Source organism: Microtus pennsylvanicus, chromosome 8 (assembly GCF_037038515.1).
Source record: "Microtus pennsylvanicus isolate mMicPen1 chromosome 8, mMicPen1.hap1, whole genome shotgun sequence".
Classification (NCBI taxonomy): Eukaryota; Metazoa; Chordata; class Mammalia; order Rodentia; family Cricetidae; genus Microtus; species Microtus pennsylvanicus.
Window position 1 is genome coordinate 103,826,887 of NC_134586.1, and position 19,425 is coordinate 103,846,311.

General features: G+C 40.6%; 1 protein-coding gene across 2 annotated transcripts in view; it reads left to right on the forward strand.

Moving 5' to 3' along the window:
* Sh3yl1 (SH3 and SYLF domain containing 1) overlaps positions 1–19,425 on the forward strand; it is a 37,904-nt gene that overhangs the window by 12,055 nt on the left and 6,424 nt on the right. For both annotated transcript variants that reach the window (XM_075984179.1, XM_075984178.1), the window contains exons 4-8: positions 984–1,048; positions 7,073–7,185; positions 9,636–9,764; positions 11,347–11,509; positions 12,167–12,242. In XM_075984179.1, coding sequence (XP_075840294.1) covers positions 984–1,048; positions 7,073–7,185; positions 9,636–9,764; positions 11,347–11,509; positions 12,167–12,242 — 546 coding nt within the window. The remainder of the gene's footprint in view (positions 1–983; positions 1,049–7,072; positions 7,186–9,635; positions 9,765–11,346; positions 11,510–12,166; positions 12,243–19,425) is intronic.

The following is a 19,425-nucleotide window of genomic DNA, read 5'->3' on the forward strand; positions in this document are numbered from 1 at the left end:
TAGAGGAGGACTAGTCTCCACAGGACGGCTCTGCAGATTTGTCTGCTATCCACTGCCAAGACAGCTTAGTCGCTGAAAAGTGAGGGTCTGCCTCTACCAACCTCGCCACCCCTGCTCCCAACCGCACTCCGGTTTTCTATTATTTTCAGAAGCGAATTTCTTTGCCCCATCTTCCAGAACAGCTGCTATACACCTGCAGAGACTAGCTGAAAGGCTGCCCCAATAAGGCAGGCAAGTTCCTGATCCCAGAGAAGAGGTCTGGAAGGTAGGCATTTCTCAGCATAGGCATGGAAAGCAGCTTTGGGAGTTTCAGGAACTGGATCCTATAATCAAAACTCTTCAAACACTGGCAGGTTAATTCTACACGTATCCATAATTAATGCTTGCCTAGGATGTGCTCCCTTGCAAAGGAAGGTCAGCACAGAAGAAGTGTCATTTATAAACACTCTTAATACCAAAATAAAAATTGTTTTTCTAGATTTGTTTCTTTACAGGAAAAGTAAGTACACACCAATCCTAAAATTCCAAGTCAAATTTCTGTGCTTAGTTTACAGTTATAAAGGAAACTTCTTGTGCACGGAGGAGCTGAAACCAGTAGTCACGGCCACACAGTAGAGTTGTGTGACCCATCTCTGGTAGTGATTGAGACAAACTCTTGACTCTTGATCACTTCTGTCTATGATACAATTGTGACCCAAAGCTCAGCAGTTAAGTTTTAAAAATATTGATAGTAGTAAATTATCAGATATTGTATATGTTAAGTGCATACTAGGGTCACAATTTAGTTTAATGTGATTTATTAGGAAAAGCATGTGACACATGAATTTGTGACTATGACAATCTTGATTAATACTTAATATCTTTTTAAAAAACCTTTAAGTTTTAAAAGATTTTAAAGTACAAGATGTATGAGCCTTTGAAAAAATATTTTTCTTCATATGACAGATGTTTTATGTTACAATGTTTTTATCTGTTTTTGTTAGAATGGTCTGCACCTTCAGCCATTGGGATTGCTGGCCTTGGTGGAGGATTTGAAATAGGAATAGAGGTAAGTGGGCTGTCAACGCCATTGTCACGATCCCCAAAGGCTGCCCAAATACAGCCCAATGGAACTAAGGCTTCTTTGTGCCCTTACTTTGCTTCTGACACCTGTGGAAGGTTGCCTCCCTCTCCCTCTCCGCTCCTCTTCTCTCTGCCCTCCCATTCCATGAACTTGTCTGTCTTTGGTCTTCTCTATAAACTGTTGTATATATTCAAGTCAACATAAACACAAAGCCTTTGAGTTCTGGTTTTCTGGGTTTTATCTGCACCATGTGCAGCACTTTGCAACCTTGGAGGTGGTGTTCCCAGCAACTGTGGCCCCCAGTGCCTTCTCCTGGTAGTTTCCTTTCTGTAGATCAGCTACCTAGATTTCCAGTCCTGATGTCACTACCCCTCTTCCTTAATATTGCCTGTGTACATACGGATAAACCTTTAGGATTGTAAGTTTCCAAGTAAACCTCAGAGAAAATATAAGGTAGTTTTTATAATTTCTACAGCATGTGGGATAAATTGATGTTTATAGCACCCAAGAGAATTTAGCTGACTGTGATGCTGGAGGTTTTTGAAAGGCTTTAGACAGAGAGTTCCTTTTGTCCTTTCCATGTATATGCATCCCATTATTATAGGCACCTGTATGTCTTGAGATCAATAATGGTGACCTTGATCTGAAAGTAGTTTAATTCTTAGCTGTTCTTAAGCATACAGTGCCTTTTTCTTGGGCTGTTCTGTTCTCTTCCCTGTCACAGAGTCAAGGGGCCAACCTGACCCAGAACAGAATCTCTGGAGGAAACTTTGAGACAAACATGCTTGGGTCTGAAGTGGGTGAGCCAAAACCTCTCTCCAGAAACAGCTTTTCAGTGAGCTAAGCATATGACATTTTTTTCAGTATTATCAGTACCCAAAAGACATTTAATCTCTATAAAATGAAACACAGTTACCTACATATCTATAGCCAGTTTGTGTTTGTCTGCAGATGGGGGCAGACAACATGAAACCTTAATAAGTATTCCCCATCATACAAAGACATCAAGTTACTGATAATATAATGAGTCTACGAGACTTGGAGATCTTGGCTCCTTTTTCAGTCAAACCTCTAATTTTTTTTCCCTTTTGGCCTTTTAAAAACTTATAGTAGCTATTAAAACATTAAACAGAACACCATGAAACCTAGATATCCAAAGGAATTTGGGAAATGATGTCATCAAGTTGTTCTTTTTCCTTGGTTTGATGTGTACTTATAATTGATAAGATTATCCCGGTTTGGTGCGGTAATAACAAAGGCCGACCACAGGGTTAGGATAGAGGAGTCCCAAGAAGGTAAAAAGGCTTATCTCAGAAGAAGCAAGCTTGGAAATGCCAATGCCTAGAAAGAGCTGGGGGTGGGGGTGGACAGGACCAGACAGCACATCATCAACACATTTATTCAGTGATCACAACATTCCCTCCCGGTTTTCCTAATGGGTAATCTGTTCCAAGAAGTAACAGTTTTGAAAGTCAGTATGTAAGGAGATAATGCCATGATTTGTATTCAGTACATTTAACATTTTCTTTATAGGAAAATGACAGTAAAGTCCAAAGCACTAAAAAATGACACTGCCTTCAGCCTGTCTTAGAATAATCTGACTGACAGAGCTCTCACTACAAACTACTGTATTTTTGTCATAGGTATTTGACAGCTGTATGGGCACCGGCCAACTCAGTCTTTTACAGAGAGACTATTACTGGGCCTTTATTATCAGAGCTCAGAGTTTAGTCTTCAAACACCCAAGAACAGAGCTTCTTAGTGACGACTGGACGATGTGAGACAGTCCCTATATCTGATTTGTGTGGTGAGAACAGCCATGCCTCAGAATTAGGTGTGAGAAACGTATGAATTCCTGAAATAACAAGACCAGAGGGAAGTTGCATAGCTTCCAGACAGAACCAAGGGGGCGGGGGTGGCGGGTGAGGGAGAATGGGAAGAAAAGACAATGTGTCTTCTGTGAGGCGTGAGTGTGGAGTGCTGTGTGACAACTTTTCTTGGGAAGATGCTATACACATCTACTCGCTCCAAATAGGGAACCCACAACAGACCAAAACACAGACAGCACCAAAGTCCAGCTTGGTGAACCAGTGAGTTTTATTGCAGTTATTTCCAGTAACATGGGTAAGGGTTATTCCAGGAGCAGAAATGACTCAGAGACAGGTGCGTCATCAAAGTCCACCCCAGCATGGGTGCCAGCTCACAAAGCTGCGGACCTGCAGCACACGGCAGCCTGTAGACAGCTCATCAGGCTGGAGGGTGCCCTGTGCAGGTGCCTCAGTTGGTCCAAACCTCCTCAAGACAGCTCTTTTGGTTTTAGCTTTTTTCTAGATGATCTCAAGTTTCTTCTTTGCAGTAACAATCCCACCAGTTGAGAATAAGACCACTACCACAATTTTTGAGCCAAATTTGAAGCAGGGTTTATTAAATACTGGCCAGGAAAGTAGACACTGGCCAGGTTCATACCTGGGATTCCCAGAGAGTGGCCCTAAATTGCATTTAAACAGAGGCTTATAGAGGTAAAACCCGCAAAGCTACGTGCTTCTCGCCTCTGTCTTCTTGTCTGTGTACCTTCCACCTCCATGTAATCAAGCACATTGTGTGCAGTTGGGAGAGCCAACCTTGTTTACTGATGTGAATATACATGGCTTGTATTACATGAACAACCCCCAGCATTCCGGAAAGTTATCTGTTTCCGGGCAAGTAGAACTTATAGGTTAGAAGCCTTTTTTGTTTTCTAGATCTCTTAAGCATAGTAATTAAAACATAACTTTAGCCCTCACAGCAGCTTTTCTCCTCCAAGAGTCTTCTTTGCCACTCATCTTCCTTCCATTTGAGGCAGACTTTTAAGTTTTTGTTGCTTACTCTTTCAGGGAGGAGCCTAGTGAATCTAGTTAGTTTCAGGGACTTCCTGAAGCTACTTTGAGTTGTTTGCCTTCCTGTTTAAGGAGCTTATGGCAGGAAGGAATGCTTCAGTGTTACACAACAGGAGCCAAAGGAGGAGTACCCCGGGCTTCTTACCAGTGCTCACAGTTGGGACTAGCTGCCAGTTGTCAAGGGTCACCCCTGAGCCAGACTTGAGATTATGGGAGGACCTCCTTAGCAACCCAGGGAACTGATACAGGTCCCATGTGATTTCTCTAAACAGTAGTTTAGAGAAAGGACACCATAGAACATATCCCTCAAATTTTACTGTCATTTTTTAGCTCTTATATTTAAGGACTTATTTAATTGAAAAACTTGTATCTTTTAAATTAAATTTTTATATAAAACATTCAAACTTTTATCACATTCTCCAATGCTGTCTTATACTATCTCAGTGTTGCTCCGCTGCTCAGCTTTCCTCAGGAAGATTTGTCTGCTTTTATTTTCAGCTATAGACATATGTGCCCTTGACTGTTGACTGTTTCACTAGTGGCATCACAGAAAGGACACAGGATCAGCCTACTCTTACTTCAAAGACACCAAATACCAAGCAGATGTAAATTAGAAGAAGATTGACTTTTTCCTAAGTAGACTCCAAGAGCTACTTTACCTTTCTTAACTGTCCTGAGCTGTTCTAAGTGTGAGGTAAAAAGTCCACACTTGCTTCCAGGTTTGAAAAGCCACCAAAACTCCCCAGTCCCTGACCTTGAAAACCCACCAATCCCTGACCTTGAAAACCCACCAATCCCACTGTGGAAATCTCCACCCTGGAAAATGCCTCCTCCAAGAAACCCTATATTAGCCTACCTCCTGCTCAGTTCCCTGCCCCTGCTTTCTGGATCAGAGACTGCCACCCTTTTATGTCTTTCCCAATAAGTCTCTGTGAGACTTGTTGTGTGGCGTGACTTTGTGATATTTCTTGGCACCATACTGCCAGATGCCTTTTTCTCAGAACTGAAACAGTTCTGTTGGGAAAACCTTTTCCCTCAGAGATGTGACACTTACATTAGACAGTGCACAGCAAATAGTATAGCATTTCTGGAAAGAAATGCACATTTTTTTGAGTGTGAATGTACCAAACAATGAAAGGTTGTTATCTCCACACGCCTGTGATACACGGTTATCTAATCGCTGTAGGAAGTGCTTAAATTTGTACAAGGAAATGAGGTATAATGGACAGGCCTGTAATCCCAGCATTCAGGAGACCAAGGCAGGAAGATTGTAAATTCAAGGCCAGCATTGGCTGCAGAGTGAGACTCTGTAGCAAGCAAACAAGCAACAATAAAGAAACAATAAACCATTCTGTCATTTAACACTGCCATTCTCAGAAGTTGTCCATATGTCAAAGAAGAAGAGTGGTTGGTGTAAGTGATGCTCCATGGGCAAAAAGAGTTATTGGGGATCAAACTGCCAAGACCCTATCTGGGGTAGGGGGTCAGAGAGATGAGAAAAATGCTGGAAAAGCAAGCATATTTTGTCTGGCAGTCAGCAGGTTGATACAGGCTGTCTGGGTAGACTAGGTGCTCTTGACCAATGTAGTTGACCTTTGTGGGAGGTTAAGGGAAGCTCTTCAAGGGTTAGGGTAGGCTTTAGGAGATCTGATTTTCTGTAAACAGAAACCCCACCTTTAGGCTTTCATCATTCTGTTTACCTGGGCAAAGTCCTTCTGTTTAGGACAGTGGTACCCTTATTGAGGGTGGGGAAAGGGGATTTTGGACCTAACAATTGGCAAGAGTTGAGAAGACGTTTGCATGTATCAAGAACCTTCTTATATCATGAATATTTCTGATGCTAAGATTTTTCTGTACATGGAATGAAACATTGATTGGAAAACATTTATAAAAATTTAAAAAACTATACAAGTCAAGGTATCTTATAGGATCTGCTTGGCTTTGGTGTTTCAATGTTTTGTGGCCATATAGGCCTTACAAATAATTTCTTTTCCTCAGACAGTGGAGGATGGCTATGTGGACATGCCAGCATTATAGAGAAGAACATAGGCTTGCACATCTATCGGCATCATTTAGTGGAGTTCATACCCAGAGTTCCCATTTGAGCCCAGTTTCTTAGTTCCTGTCACTGTGTCTTCAATTTTACAGATACAGATGATGTGGTTATCTGATCCTCCTGACAGTTGGGTGACGTAGGTTCTGTGCTAAGACTTCAGGGTAGCAAATCAAATCAATACGCCACCTAATGTATCACCCTAAGGGGGAGGAAAACTGGGAATCAGCACTGTGGTCTCCAGTGAGGCCTCACACATTATGGGTGATGCTCCTTTTCTTGTCTAACTTTGGACTTCCTATGGCCATTATGAATTTGAAAAACAAACTCTATATTGTATTGGCCTAACCAGTCACTTGAGCCTTATTCTAGTTTCTATTCTCATTTAGAGAAGAAATAAGTTACTGCCTTAAGCATTACTAATGAAGTCAGCTGACACCATTCAAACACCCAACATGCAGTGTCGGGGTGGTTAAGTATGCAGCTACTCACAGAGTTAGGGCAGAAATCATCTCAGAATGAAGTCTGACATGAAGTCCCCTGTCTGCATCCTATGAGACTAGATTTTTGTAGAAGTTTATTTTGAGATCAAAGCACATTCTGTCTTCACCGTCTTGATCTGTTCTGGTTATTGCTGTGACAGTTTGCAGATAGAGCAACTGCTAATGTCTCAGCTGTATTGCCTGTTGTCAGGAGGGCTGAATGGCACACAGGCCATTGCTATTGTTACCTGTACAAGGCTGGCTTCTGGCCTTATCTATTCAAAGAAATGGTATCCCTTCGTATCTGGCTTTCCATCTACATTGAAAGTTTACATTACAAATGGTATAGCTGAGTTTAAATCAATGCATACATTATGCAATATTTAGGTCTGGCTAAATTTTATTAGTGGGGGGAGCTGCTCTTTGTTTGCTGAGATAGTAGACTTGCTAGCAGCCTGGAATTTGATTTGCAGACCAGAATGGCCTTAAACACATGAAGATAGACCTGCCTGTGTGTCCTAAGTGCTAGGATTAAAGGTGGACACCACTACATCGGGCAGAATCGCTATTTATAAATGAGCGAGTTTCTACATTTCAGGTGTCGGATTTGGTGATAATTCTGAATTATGACAGAGCAGTAGAAGCCTTTGCAAAGGGTGGAAACCTGACTCTCGGAGGGAACTTTACTGTAGCAGTCGGGCCCCTGGGCAGGTGAGTAAATAGATTCCAAACTCTAAAGACTTAAAAAGTCACAGTTTGGGGCATATTAAGAAGAAATTTGAATGGAAATGAAGAAGTGGTGTGGGAGAATTGTCTGTATTCTGTCAATAATGTTTTAAATAAACGTTGATTGGCCAAGCAGGAAGTCTAGGTGGGAAAACCAAACAGGAAGTAGAAATGATGCAATGAGAACAGGAGAATTCTGGGAAGGAGGAAGAAGTTGACCCCCCCACACACACTCCTGCCTAGATCACCAAAGCAGCAGGATGTGATCTGCCACACTGAAAAAGGTACTGAGCCACATGGCTAACAAAGATCAGAAAAACGGGTTAATCAAGATATGAGAGTTAGCCAGTGAGAGGCTAGAGCTAATGGGCCAATCAGCTTATAATTTATGGAGACCTAAGTGTGATTTTCTTTGGGGCTAAACATTTGTGGGGTACCAGGCAGGACAAAAACCCCAACAACAAGCAGGCCCCCATTTGTGTTACAAAGAAGTAGAATTTCTTTTTTTTTTTAATTTTTTATTGAGAAAAAGAAAAAAAAAGTTTCTGCCTCCTCCCAGCCTCCCATTTCTCCTCCCCCTCCTCCCACCCTTCTCCCCCTCCCCCCACTCTTCTCCCCCTTCCTCTCCAGTCCAAAGAGCAGTCAGGGTTCCCTGCCCTGTGGAAAGTCCAAGGTCCTCCCCACTCCGTCCATGTCTAGGAAGGTGAACATCCAAACTGGCTAGGCTCCCACAAAGCCAGAACATGAAGTAGGATCACAACCCCGTGCCATTGCCCTTGGCTTCTCATCAGCCCTCATTGTTCACCATGTTCAGAGAGTCCGGTTTTATCCCATGCTTTTTTAGTCACAGTCTAGCTGGCCTTGGTGAGCTCTCAATAGATCAGCCCCACTGTCTCAGTGGGTGGATGCACCCCTCGTTGTCCTGACTTCCTTGTTCATGTTCTCCCTCCTTCTGCTCCTCATTGGGATCTTGGGAGCTCAGTCCAGTGCTCCAGTGTGGGTCTCTGTCTCTATCTCCATCCATCACCAGATGAAGGTTCTATGGTGATATGCAAGATATTCGTCAGTATTGCTATAGGATAGGGTCATTTCAGGTTCCCTATCCTCAGCTGCCCAAGGAACTAACTGGGGACATCGCCTTGGGCTCCTGGGAGCCACTCTAGGTTCAAGTCTCTTGCCAACCCTGAGGTGGCTCCCTTAACTAAGAATTGTGCTTCCGTGCTCCCCAATCCAACCTTCCTTTATCCCAATCATCCTGTTTCCTCAAGTTCCCCCCATCCTCCCCTTCTCACTTTTCTCTCCCCATATTTCCATACCCCCATCCCACCCCACCCCCAAGATCCCAATTTTTTGCCTGGCAATTTTGTCTACTTCCCATAGCCAGGAGGATAACTATATGTTTTTCTTAGGGTTCACCTTCTTATTTAGCTTCTTTAGGATCACCAATTATTGACTCCGTGACCTTTATTTATGGCTAGAAACCAATTATGAGTGAGTACATCCCATGTTCATCTTTTTGGGTCTGGGTTACCTCACTCAGGATAGTGTTTTCTATTTCCATCCATTTGTATGCAAAATTTGAGAAGTCATTGTTTTTTACCGCAGCGTAGTACTCTAATGTGTATATATTCCACACTTTCTTCATCCATTCTTCCATTGAAGGGCATCTAGGTTGTTTCCAGGTTCTGGCTATTACAAATAATGCTGCTATGAACATAGTTGAACAAATGCTTTTGTCATATGATAGGGCATCTCTTGGGTATATCAGGCTAGAGATTTAGAATTGCTACCTGTTTATGGAAGTTAAACAGTAAACCATCTGAAAATGTTCTACGGAAGAAGAATCCTTACTCTCAGTGCTCTTGAGATGCATTTCTCTGGTTGAGAGGGCTAGCTCCCAAATGTCTCTCTCTAGTGCAATCCCACCAGGCCATCAGCCCTTCTACAGCTGTTTCATGTGATACGTTCTCCCACAACTGCCTTCTCTTCAAGCCGCCTGAAAGCTCTAGACAAAGAAAACCATGGCCTAGGAAGACAGACCCCGTGGCTGAGTGATGAGCAGTCATCCTGGCCCATGGCCTAGGAAAACAGATCCCATGGCCAAGTGATGAGCAGTCATCCTGGTCCATCTCCTGAGAACACAGACCCTGAGTGGTGAGCAGTCATCCTGGTCCATTGTCTGAGAACACAGACCCTGAGTGATGAGCAGTCATCCTGGTCCATGGCCTAGGAAGACAGACCCCATGGCCAAGTGATGAGCAGTCATCCTGGTCCATTGCCTGAGAACACAGACCCTGAGTGATGAGCAGTCATCCTGGTCCATGGCCTAGGAAGACAGACCTTGTGGCCAAGTGATGAGCAGTCATCCTGGTCCATGGCCTGAGAACACAGACCCTGAGTGGTGAGCAGTCATCCTGGTCTGCCCTCTGTTGTAGGAACCTGGAAGGAAATGTGGCCTTGAGGAGCTCTGCAGCTGTCTTCACTTACTGCAAATCCCGGGGCCTCTTTGCTGGCATCTCCCTGGAAGGAAGCTGTTTGATTGAAAGGAAAGAGACTAATCGGAAGTAAGTTCATGCAGAGTGACTTTGACTGATTTTTTTTAAAGTGTGTGATGAGGAGATAATACTTCAAAATTTGTCGTAGTTTAGGAGTTTATGAGTACACTTACATAATCATTTAAATGCAGCAAGGTCTTTATTTAAAATTTTAAACATGAAATTAGTATTTCTTGGGACTGGGGAGATGGCACAGCAGTTAAGAGCACTTGTTGCTCTTACAGAGGACCTAGGTTTGGTTTCCAGCACCCACGTGGTGGTTCATAATCATCAACTATAATTCCAGTTCCAAGGAATAAATCCCATTTTCTTACCTTTGAGGGCACCAGTGAGCATGTGGTACACAGAGATACACAGGCAAATACATAGAATATAATAAAATAAGCCAAAAAGTAGTATATGCTTGTGAAAATAAAACAGAGAGAAAAAACAAGCAAAACATTACATTTTTCTTACTAATATTTTCAATTACCCCCGGTTCCTCCTTAGTGTTCTTTTGCCAAATAAGATTACAGTCATGACATGCATTTATTGTAGCTATGTTGTTTTAGTTTTTTGCAGAGGAGAGGGCCTTGACATTGTAATAAGCACATAAATTGTTGGCCGGGAAAATTCAACTAGGAAACAGTATGACATTACCAAGCCTTATAGTGAGCACAGCAGATAGTCTTGTGGATTTGTTAGAAGTGCCTCGCTATGAAGGAGTATTCCTATCACCAGACTGTGGGTTTGTCTTCTTCCATACAAAATAGAAACGAATTTTGATTCAAAACCCAATTTGATTTTTAAACTATTTGTTGTTGTCTCAGAGCTTCTTTAATCTTGTGTCTGGATAGTTTTTCCTCCAGTGGATCTGAGAAATCACACTAGCAATACCAGAATCACACGCCCAAGGGAGCCAGTGTCCTGGTGACCCACAGGGCCCTGTCAGTAGGACTAATATTGCAATGAAGGAGTGAATTCCCACACCAGTTTTTCTAAGAATAAAATATCATACTGCTATCCTACATATAAATCAGAGCTAGTCTGAATGAGGGAAATGAAGGTTTGCAAAAATCTTTATCTTATAGAAGCAAGAGTGATGTGTCTGTCCACCTTCATGAACTTGAAAATGCTTTTAGGAGCTCGTCATCGTAGGTGTTTGGTCTTCTTTCTAAAGCTCAGCTAAATCCTAGGTAAACTGCCTCCCATAATCCCTTTAAAGAACTGCAAGTCTTTAAAACTCGCAAGGCAGATTTTTAATTTTGATAAAAGCAAGCATTTTAAAGAAATCATAAAGCCATGTATAGTAATTATTTTGTAGAAAAGCATGAAGATAAATCTTATGAAAATATGTGTACTTTATGTATTTCCTTATAAATGTGTGTGTTAGTTGGCATGCTCTTTTATGGAGAAAAGTATATATCAATATTTATGTTCGTTGATTTAGAAAGTGAGCTTGGGGTGTATCTAAGGATTAGAAACGGGGTAAGTCTTGTGGTATCTGACGGATTTCATAAGAGTAATTACCCATTTATGTCAATGTCCTATATTTACCCCCAAAGCATGTCTGTATATGTTACAGACATGTTCTTAATTTTGTGTTTACTAGATTTTACTGTCAGGACATTCGAGCTTACGACATTTTGTTTGGAGATGTTCCACAGCCTGCTCAAGCCGAAGATCTTTATGAAATCCTCAATTCCTTTACTGAGAAGTATGAAAACGAAGGGCAGCGCATCAATCTGAGGAAGGCAGCGCGGGAGCAGAAGAAGGTACTGTCGAAAGGCTTCCTCTCTGTCTCCATGAGTTTAAGGCGTTTCAGTCTTAGGACCCACGATCTCTGATATCAAGCTCCCATTGGTATACTGAGCTTCCTTTATGATTTCTTTACGTAAAGTCCTCAAAAATGCCCTAAAGTTTTGACATTGTACATATTTTAAGAATAGTATGTCTTCTATAATCATATGTCTCTTAAGATGAAGTCTGGTAATGTTAGAGAACCAATACCAGCTGGACCTCTCTTCCCTTGGTCTCCGCTTGAGCCCTGTTGTGCAGAGTGAAATTGAAGTATAGAGTTGAAGTTATCACCACTTTCTCTGCTGACTGTTCCCATGACCATATCACTGGACTTGCAGCCCCTGGAGACACACACACAGATGTCCAAGGAGGAGTGGGCTTAAGTGCAATCGTGTACTAGACCACGCATGAATGTCAGAGGGAAGGGATCTCAAGTGCAAGTACAAACTGGATGAACCCCCAGCCGAGTCTCTCGTCCAGTCCTGTCTATACACATGAGTTTCTGGGAGCCCAGATAATAAACGGAGAGGATGAAACCTGCTCAGTAAACAGGCTAGAGGCAAAAATCATCCTATTCTCATAAATAAAAGCAGATTTTTAAAATTTTGTGTATTTCTTCATGTGTCTTCCAGGCTAAGGAATTACCTCCAAAACCATCATCAAGACCACAGCAATCCCTAGCTCCCGTCCAGCCAAATGGCCCCCAGAGTAAGTACTTTATTGCAGCTTAAATATAACAGTAGTTTAGCAATCTTTACATATTAAGAAAATGAGTACTATTGTTATATTTCAATATCAAATTGAAGAACTATGAGCATTTAAGAGAAAAGTCAATGTTCAGCTTTTTCTACGCCATAACTTAGAGCTTCATATATGAGTTTCTGCTGTAATTTGTGATGACTTCTCTCATTCATAGGATATTGTCTTAAATCTACAATGAAATTTATATTCAAACTTTGAAAATCATATATGGCTTAAGAAATAACTCAGCAGTTAATAGCACTTGGTGCTTATGTAGAGGACCCTCATCTCCACTCCTAAGACCCGCTTAGTGGTTCAGAACCAACTGTAGCTCTAGTTCTGTGGCATGGGGCACCCTCTTCAGGTGTCTGCAGACAATGCCCATGTGTGGTTCACATACACACAGGCAAGCCATTCATATAGATAAAATAAAGATAAAAGAATCTTTAAATGTCTAATTTATTTTGCTGTATATTGCTAGGAGTACAGGGTCTCCATGAAGTGTTTTTAAGCTAGGTGAAATTAGATTTTATAACCATTCAGGTTTCTTCTTGTTGTATCCGTTTTAATTTTAAAAGATTTTTTAAGGCTTTCATATACGAGCACTGTCTTTATGTCATTTCCATCCCTTCTCATCTCTCTAATTCCTCCTGTGTTTTCCCAACTCCTTTTCAAATTTACAACCTCTTCCTTTTTAGTTTTCTGTTTATATATATACAGACATGCACATGCATATATATGTGCTGTGTCTATGTGCAGTGTTTGCATCCCTTCTATTGTTTCCATTGTCTATCTCTAGAATCACTCCATCCTTTCTTCCATGATGTTCTCTGCACCTTGTTGGCAGGGGTTGCACTGTAGATATATATGGACTAAGATCGAGTACCCGACAGTCAGTTGTCTGCATTTTGACCAGTAGTGACTATGTCTGTAATGGTTTCCATCCGCTGCACAAAGAAGCCTTGATGACTAACAAGAGCTATACTTATCTATGGACATAAAGAGAAGTGTTTAGAATACAGTTAAAACTTAGACGGGTTTAGGAACATGGCAGTGGTAGGGTTTTCTGTAAGGTCTATGACATCATTAGCTATAGGTAGTTGGCTTTCCAGTGCCAGGCATGAATTCCCTCCTACTTAGCAAGGCTTAAATCCAGTCTGATGGCTGTCCGTTGCCACTAGCTGTAAAACTCGGCTATTGCACCACAGGGAATATCTTACCAGGGTGGTCCTTGTTTGAGTTCATAGACTTTATAGACAGGTAGGACTTACTGCTTTTCTCCCTTGGCAGCTTGCCTAGGAGCTTCCAGTATTCCTCAGGGAAGAAGGTACCAGGTTGATTCCAGCTCAGTTCTACCAAGCCGTGTCCAAAGTGGTGTTTTCAGCAGTAGGATCTTACCTTGAAGTTCTGGGAGACAGCAAAGGGCATAATAGCTGTAATGTAATGTTATTGGAGACTCTTGGGCTCCCCTAACCAACAGATGGAAGAGAGGATTCCCATGCCTAGCATTGGGTGATGGTAGCGAGTCTATAGATGGCTCTTGAAGGGATCATTTTCACCCCAAGTGATGTAACTTCATTTAAACTACAAATATGTATATTTCTTGTATGTGTGTTTGTATGTAACCATGAGAGTATATGTTTCCCTATGGCTTTTTCAAGCATCCTTAGTGCTAAGTACCTTCCTTCTGTCTTCTCTGCATTGCCTTCTTTCCCCAAGCCCATTTTCCCATGCCCCCCTCACAGTGCCCTTGGCCTGCTGCCTCCCTCTGCAGCGCTCTTTCTCCTGTGCCCCCCTGTCCCTCTTTACTTTTCTGGAGAGGGCGGGTCTCTCCAGGATATGTGCTGACATCCTAAGTCACAAGTAAGGGGAACCATGTGGCGATCGTCTTTCTGGGTGTGGGTTGCCTCATTCAGTGCCATGTTTTCTTGTTTCCTCTGTTTCCTTGCAAATTTCATAGTTTCACTTCTTTCCCGGACATATGCCGAAGAGTAATGTCGCTGGCTCATGGTAGCTCCGCTTTTAGCTTCTGCGACGTCTCCACACTGATTTCCATAGTGGCTGTATCAGTTTGTAATTCTGCCAGCAGTGAACAAGGGTTCTCCCTTTCCACGTCTTCTCTAGCCTTTGGTGTCAGTTATTTACATTTCTTGATCTTGGCCATTCTGTCGAGAGTAAGATGAAATATTAAAGTGGTTTTTATTTGCCTTTTCTAATTATTAAGAATGGTGAGTCAGGTGGTGGTGGCGCACACCTTTAATCCCAGCACCCAGGAAGCAGAGGCAGGTGGATCTCTGTGAGTTTAAGGCCAGCCTGGTCTACAGAGCGAGTTCCACTACAGGCTCAAAAGTTACACAGAAACCCCATCTCAAAAAAAAGGGGGGGGGTTAAACATTTAAAGATATTTCTTTACCGTTTGTCCATTCTTTTTCTTCGTTTGAAGACTTTTTGTTCTGATCCTTGGCCCACTTTTTAGTTGGGTGGTTTGTTACCTTTATTTTTTTTTTTTTGAGTTCTTTATGTATTCTGGATATTAACCGTCTAGTCTCTCCACTCCTTAGACTTTCTCATGATTGTTTCCTTTGCCGCACAGATATACTTTAGTTTCATGAGGTCCTATTTGTCCATCGATGACCTTGGTTTCTGGATAAATGTAGTCCCATTCAAGAATCCCTTTTTTACACATTTATCTTGTAGGTTCTGCCTATGTTTTCTTCTATCAGTCTTAGCGTTTCAAGATTCACATTGAGGTCTCTGATGCATTTAAAGTTGATTTTGGTGCAGTATCATAGACACTAATCAAATTGCATTTTTCTGCATGCGGGCATCCAGTTTTCACTGCAGTGTTTGTAAGAGAAACTGTCTTTTTTCCAGTGTATATTTTTTGGCATCTTTGTCAAATGCTAGATAATCATAATTATGTACGCACAAATTCTATTTAGTTCCATTGACTTACATGTTGTCCTTTTCCCTGGTACCATACTGTTTTTATTACTTTATCTCTATAATATAGCTTGAAATCTGGCATGGTTATACCTCTCTTCTTTTTTATCAAGATTACTTTGGCTATCCCGGGTCTTTTGTGGCTCCATATGAACTTTAGGACTTTTTTTTTCTATTTCTGTGAAGAATGTATTTTGATTGCATTGAATCTCTAAATTGCTTCTGGTAGGGTGGTCATTATTTTATCAGTATTAATCCTGCCAGTCTGTGAGTACAAAGGTCTTTCCAGCACATAATGTGTTCATCTATTTCTTTCTTGAGATTTAAAGTTTTCATTGTAGGAGGTCTTTTACCTTCTTGATTAGGTTTATTCCTAGATATTTTAATTATTTTCATCTTATTTGTATTGGTGTCTTGTCTGCATGTGTATGTGTATCAGATGTGTGCAGTACACATAGAGACCAGAAGAGGGTGTTAGATCCCTGGGATGGGCGTTAATAGGCAGTTGTGAGCTGTCACATGCATACGGGGAACCAAATTCAAGTTCTCTGGAATAGCAGGCAGTTTTCTTAACCACTGAGCCATCTTTTGATAGTCTTTTTTCTTTTCTTCCTTCTTTTTTGGGGTGTGTGTGTGTGTGTGTGTATCTGTGTGTGTGTGCGTGTGTGTGTGTGTGTGTGTGTGTGCGTGTGTGTGTGTGTGTGTGTGTGTGTGTTAGGGCTATTGTTAATAGGAGTGTTTAAATGATCTTCTCAGGATGTTTGTTGCTGGTATCTAAAGAGGAAACTGACTTTGTATCTTGCCAGTTTGTGGAAAGTGGTTTTTTTCTAGAAGTTTTCTGGTGGAATTTTGGTGATCTCTTAATGTAAAATATCAAATCATCTATAAATAGGAATAATTTGACTTATTTTTTTTTCATTTGAATCACTTTACTTTCCTTTTCTTGTCTTATTGCTCTAGCTAGGTTCCGATTGCTATATTGAAAAGAAGTGGGGATAGTGGACAGACCTGTCTCATTCCTAATTTTAATGAGGTTGCTTCAAGTTTTTCTTCATTTGGATGATGTTGGCTATGGGTTTGTCATATATAACCTTATTTAGGTTCAGGTATGTACCTTCCTGGTCTACTATTTTTTAGTACTTTTGTACTAAATGTGAAGGCATGATGTTTTATGTCAAGGTCCTATTTTTGAGATGATACTGTGATTCTTTTTGTCTTTAAGTACATTTGTATGATTTATAACATTTATTGACTTAAATATATTGAACTATTCCGGTATCTCAGGGGTAAAGCTAACTTGATTGTTGTGGATGATCTTGTTTTATATAACCCTGTAATTGTTTTATAATTATTTTATTGAGAATTTTTGAGTTTATGTTCATCAGGTATATTGGCCTATCATCTTCTTTGGTGCTGTATCTTTATTTAGTTTGAGTATCATAGTAATACTTGCTTTACAGAAGGAGTTTGGAAGTGCTTGTCTGTTTCTGTTGTCTTGAACAATTTAAGAAGTATTGGTTATAGATCTTTTTTGAAAGTCTGATAGACTTCTGTTGTGAATCCATCTGGCCTGAGCTTTTTCCCCCCACAAGCAAAAGGCTTTTCATTAGTATTTTGGGCTCCTTATTTGCTATGTGTTTGTTTAGGATGTTGATCTCTTCTTGGTTTAGTTTAGGTGGTTTGGATGAATCCTCATCAGAGCAGGGCTCAAAGAGCATCCACAGAGGCGGTGCATACTAAGACTGCTTTATCTGGGAGGGTTAAGGGAAAGACACTCACATACTCTCTTGATGGTTTCCTTCAGACGCTGTCTTTATTCTTCTTTTGGTTATCTATTCTTTATTCTTATGGTGATTTCCTTCTCTCATTCTTGATGTTTTCCTTCTAACTCATTTAATACTCTCATTTTTTGATGTTTTCCTTCTAACTTGTTTTAACTGTATCTTTATTCTTTCCCTTACACCTTATATACCCCAGCAAAATCTGTCAGGCAACATAAAAATTACAGTGTGGTTACATTTTGTTTTTCAGGTAAATGATTACAATGAATACAAGTTTTTAAAAAAGCGTGTTTTACCTATCCCTTACATAACTAAAATTTTTACATATCACAAGCAAAAAACAAATTATCTCAAGAACCCACAAATATTCATGCCCAAGCAACTTGTTAAAGATTAACAGTGTGTAGTCAAGCAAGATATTCTTTTACTGGCAAGCTGCCTTTTGCCATTACAAAGAAAGGGCCAATCACTCTATTACTTATCTTGAGAAGTAATCATAGAAGGAATCTTAAATCACCAATGTAAAAAAAATCAGTCAGCTCTACTTCAAATCTTTATGGTACATACCCACTCATCAATAGTTTTTTATATCGGGAGATTGAGGGTAAAAATGGGTATAAGAAATTAATCATCACCCTTGATCACCAGCAAAGTACATCTGTTAGTAATATTGGGTTGCTTTGTGTTTGTTCCCTGACCTTAACAATTTCCTCTTTCAACTGTGTGCCTTTCTAAAAGACATTTTAGATTGTCTTTTTAGGTTTTTCACCTCAAAGATATTTGACAAAAACATCTAGTCTAACTTTAAGTTATTTTCAAAGCTTTGTTTCAGCTATGATGTCCTCTGAAACCTGTGAACATTAGGGTTAACAGAATTTAAACTAGCTGGGCTACTGAGACTCAGTTATTTGTCTTAACCATTAACCTGAGCCATAGTCTATGCAGCTCCTTGATAGAAATTCATGTGCTCTAGCTGTGTGGCGCTTCCTTGTTTTATTTTTTATCATCAAAACTCTATATAAACTGTTATTATTGATTAGACTGTATAGCTTAAAAAGAAATCGTCTTCATAATAACCCACAGGTAAAAACGCCCAGTAGAATATTTCCATGAGATAAGCACACTGCATTATAAGCAGTGAGGGTCTCTTCACACCCATTCAGCCATGTCAGATGCCAGAGAAATGTAACAGCTACAGCAGCAAACATGTAAAGGCACAGCAGAAGCAAGAGGTCTCAGGGCATAGTCTATTTAAGACTCACACATGGGGATTCACCTCCTGCTGGGCTGACACCTGCTGCTCCTTTAACACGGCATCAGCATTTGTCCATTTTTAAATTTTTCTAACTTAATGAATTCTGGATTTTTAGAGTATTTCCATATAATCTGAATTTCTCTGATGTCTTTGGTAATACTTCACTGTTCATCTCTGATTTTATTAATTTGGGTTATCTCTTCCTTTTGATTAATTGGAACTAGGGCTTGTCAATCATATTTATCTTCTCAAAGAGTCAATCTTAGATTTATTGATTCTTTGTATTATGTTCTTCGTTTCTGTTTCATTTATTTATACTCTGGTTTTATTTTGTTGTTGTTTTTGTTTGGTTGGTTTGGTTTGGAGTTTTGAGACAGGGTTTCTCTGTGTAGCCCCATCTGTGCTGGAACTCACTTTGTAGACCAGGCTGGCCTTGAACGCACAGATCTGCCTGCCTCTGCACACACACCCCCAATATAGATGGAAGTTTCTATCCCGCCTGGTCCTGTAGCTTTCAGTCCCAAAGAAACACACAGAGGCTTATATGAATTATAAATGATTTGTCCTATTAGTTCAGGCTTCTTATTAGCTAGCTCTTACAACTTAAATTAACTCATAATTCTTATCTTTGTTTAGCCATATGGCTTGGTACCTTTTATCAATGAGACATTTTCATCTTCCTCTGTGCCTGGCTGACTACTGTGTCTCTCTGCCTTTCCTCTTCTCAGAATTCTCCTAGTCTGGTTGCCCTGCCTATACTGCCTGCCTGGTTATTGGCCAATCAGCATTTTATTAAGCCAATATGAGTGAAAAATCTTTACAGTGTACAAGAGCATTATCCCACAGTACCTGACTGAAAATTAAAGGAGTAGGTCACTACTGCCTGGCTTATGCTTTGGTTTTTAATATTTCTTTTAAACAGAGGCTTTCTGCCTCAACTGCTTACTTCCAAATAACTGACATAAAGGCTTAATATTATTTACAAATGCTCAACCAATAGCTCAGGTTTATTACTAACTAGCTCTTACATTTTAAGTTGACCTATATTTCTTATTTATGTTCTGCCATGTGGCAGTACCTTTATTAGCATGGCATGTTTGTCTTCTGCTCTCTCTACATCTTGCTGGCAATTCCTCTGACTCTGCTCTTCTCCATTATCCTGAGTTTGGTC